We start from the raw sequence: 3,636 nt of genomic DNA, 5'->3' as shown, positions 1-3,636 counted from the left end.
CATTATAATTTAACCGCGGTTAAATTATGTGCGACGAGGCCTCTGATTGGGAACAAGGGCCATTATAATTTAACCGCGGTTAAATTATGTGCGACGAGGCCTCTGATTGGGGACAAGGGCCATTATAATTTAACCGCGGTTAAATTGTTTTTACCACGTTAAAAATAATTATTTCCGAGTACGATGGCCAAGCATACGCGCAACCACGGTTTACAGACACAGAGACAACAACTAGTTGCCACACTATGACTCGCCTTGCCCGATCAACGCTATATACGCACGCCAATTTACGCAATCCATTTACCATTTTACCTTTTTCTTTACCATTCGTTTTAATCGACTCCATCGAGCATTTTAATTCCCGAATTCACGAGACACGCCTTTGCGACAAAGATTGTGCGAACATTGTACCGACGGAGAAAAAAAAATTCTCCCGCGCGGGGGAAAGAAAACGCAACCGCGTCGTAAATACGGAATCGATTTCGAAATTTGAAATTTTCCGCGGTGAAGAATCCGCAGGAAACACACGTTTAGCAAACGAACTCCGGGGCTCGTAACAAATCGAATTACAGTGCATCATTCAAAGGGCAACGCGCTCAGAAATTAAAACTGAATTGGCGATCATTCTGAATCCGCGCAGCTGCGTACATATACGTTCAAAACAAAGATATGCATAATTGCGCTATTGTCCCTTCGAAACATGCACGCGGACGCACATACACTACAAATTACTATTCCCCCTTCCAAACATGCACGCACGCACGCAGCACGCACGCACGCACGCACACTAAGCTTGACTAACAACGTCAAGCCGCTACAGGCAACAATTACAGAGTTTACACGTGACGAGGAATTCATTCACTCATTATGGAAGACGAAACATTTAGGTGTCAATTAATGATCGAGTCTGAACAGCGCAGAGTACGCCAGCCAGGTAGGCACATAGTACCAGGAAGACACGCACGCACGCACGCACGCACGCACGCACGCACACACGCACGAGTTTAGGCTACGAGGTCGCAGCGTATTCAAGTTAGTAGAATTCAAGTGCAACAGAATTCGGGAATGCGCGCACGCAGGCACCCACACACACACACACACACACACACACGCATGCTACCAGACACACACAAGCACGCAAGCACCCACACACGCACGCACGCAAGCACCCACACACGCACGCACGCAACCAGACACGCATGCAGGCATGCAAGCACTCACGCAAGCCCTCAACCACACACGCACGCACGCACCCAACCACACACGCACGCACGCACGCACGAGGCCACACATTCACACGGTAGTGTTAGTGTTCCTGGTCAGTCCATTCCGTAACAGACGACGTAACATTCGTAAAAATGTGCATTTTGCGATGCAGTACAACTCGGGGGGAGGGGGCATCTCTGCCAACTAATTAATTAAATCAATCAATAAATCAACTAATTAATTAAATCAATCAATAAATCAACTAATTAATTAAATCAATCAATAAATCAATTAATTAGGCAAGCTTTCCCTCAGGATGGTTCAGCCATTCATTCGCCTAGCTTCCACAGGTCAAACGTCAACCGCAGAACACCCCTGACTTATTTCATTCGTTTGTTCGCAATAGAAGGAACATGCAGCCAAGAACATTTCAAGCGTTCGAGAAGATTAAATAAATACGAGAGGCCGATTATATAGTTAGTTGATCGACATTCGGTGCGCCGAGTACGTGAAATGAACTCTTTATTGACTCTCGATTGCTCTCCTCTCTCTCTCTCTCCCTCTCCCCTCTTTCTTGTATAATTGTATATACAAAGTAAGATTAAATTAAATCTATGCTATTATTAACTGATTATCTGATTATAATCGATTATCGATCGGTTAAGGGAAACCGATAATCGATTATGAAATTCCAGTCGATTCCCATCACTATAAAATACACCCTGTCCCAATATACTGCACTAAAAAGTGTAACCTGTTGCAATATTGCACATTTCGGTTATGGTCCTGTCAATATAGGCAGATATTGGTTCAATATCGGCCTGGTGATATTGGCCCAATATTGTTTTGCTAATATTGGTTGATATATTGGTCCAATATCTGCCTGGTGATATTGGCCCCATATTGTTTTGCCAATATTGGTCCAATATCAGCTTGATGGGTGTACGTGTATCTAGATAACCCTGTGCCAATAATGATGCTTGTAAAATATAATAATGATGTTCGGAAAATATACCCTGTCCAGCGGCACGTCCCCAGCACTTTTAACAATGGTGGTGCGCCCCCCCCCCCGGGGTGGGGGGGGGCCGCTGCGGCGACGCGTGCGCCTCGCTGCGTGTCGCGAGATCTGCGTTTTCTCGAATCGATTTTAAAATTCTCTGTGCGCTCAGAAGCGGGCAAAAAAAACACGCGCCAGCGCCGAGATTCGTTTAGGAAATGAAAAAGTCGAAGAAAAGTTTTTACCCCAGGTGGGACTCGAACCCACAATCCCCGGTTTAGGAGACCGATGCCTTATCCATTAGGCCACTGGGGCTCCAAGCAAGAATCAGGTCGAGGGTAGCCTATTTGTAACCGTAATTGCTGCAATAAAGCTTTCAATTCACGACCGAATGATGTGGAAGTGATTTTAATGTTTAAAATAATTTCACGATTAAGCAGAACGTAACGGTTGTTTAAATACGCGCGCATTTCTGCTCGTAACGGCCTCGATAGAAATCAATAATTACATTCTGCGCTTTCCTCCACTAGGTGGAGCCACTAGTCAGCACAATGTGCCTATGCTATGAGCAGAGCACATCAACGTTGATTTAAGTGCTCTGCTATGAGCCTGTGTCTAGAATATAGCGATGCTACGTCAAGTGTGATAATGGCGTTAATAATAATTATTAATAACATGTTATTATCTTAACCAGATGCTATTAGTAATTGCGCACGTTTACTGATATTACATGTCCAATGAAACCACAACTAGACATGCTTGTGACAATGTCAAGTCATTAAAAAACTGTATAATTATTTATATATATATTATATATATATAAAAAACGTGTAGTAATTTATAAACATATAAAATATATTAATACATTTTCCTTTGATATTTCAGGCACCACAGAAGACGGGGAGAACGGAGGAGGAAGCGCAAAAACGGGGAAACAAGAACTCTGGAGAAAAACCAAAGGTATGTCCGCTCATTCTCGAGACCTGTGAATCGGGTCAGATATATATACATCCCTGAGAGTAGAGTGTAGGTGCTAGGTATAGGGGGGCAGGGTACCTGCGTATCCCTTCTCTGCACTAAAGGAGCAGAGCAATGGGAGCAGGATCAAGACCCCCCACTCCATACACACACACACATACACACACACACACACCACCACCACCACCACCATGCTACAGCATATATATATATATGTATTTATATATGTATATGTGTGGGTGCATGCATGCGCGTGTGTGTGTGTGTGTATATAACACCTTATATTTATATATAACATTGCGCGCTGTCATGCATGCACCTCGCTGCCAATAATATACACGAGCGATAAGCGATCGACTCAATTGAGGAGAAAATGCAGCTTTTCAGTCAGCAGCAGCAGCAGCAGCAGCAGTAGCAGCAGCAGCAGCAGCAGCAGCAGCAGCAGCAGCACCCGA

The 3,636-nt window shown here is 44.3% G+C and overlaps 1 protein-coding gene and 1 non-coding gene across 2 annotated transcripts in view; one reads left to right on the top strand and one right to left on the bottom strand.

Moving 5' to 3' along the window:
- LOC106817076 overlaps positions 1-3,636 on the top strand; it is a 10,127-nt gene that overhangs the window by 5,305 nt on the left and 1,186 nt on the right. The window contains exon 4 of the mRNA XM_014821723.1: positions 3,089-3,163. Within this exon, the coding sequence (XP_014677209.1) occupies positions 3,089-3,163 (75 nt within the window). The remainder of the gene's footprint in view (positions 1-3,088; positions 3,164-3,636) is intronic.
- Positions 2,446-2,518, bottom strand: Trnar-ccu. Its single transcript has one exon. It is a non-coding gene; the product is annotated as a tRNA-Arg (tRNA).

Source organism: Priapulus caudatus, unplaced genomic scaffold, assembly GCF_000485595.1.
Source record: "Priapulus caudatus unplaced genomic scaffold, Priapulus_caudatus-5.0.1 Scaffold1588, whole genome shotgun sequence".
Classification (NCBI taxonomy): domain Eukaryota; kingdom Metazoa; phylum Priapulida; class Priapulimorpha; order Priapulimorphida; family Priapulidae; genus Priapulus; species Priapulus caudatus.
This window is presented reverse-complemented; position numbering and strand designations above follow the sequence as displayed.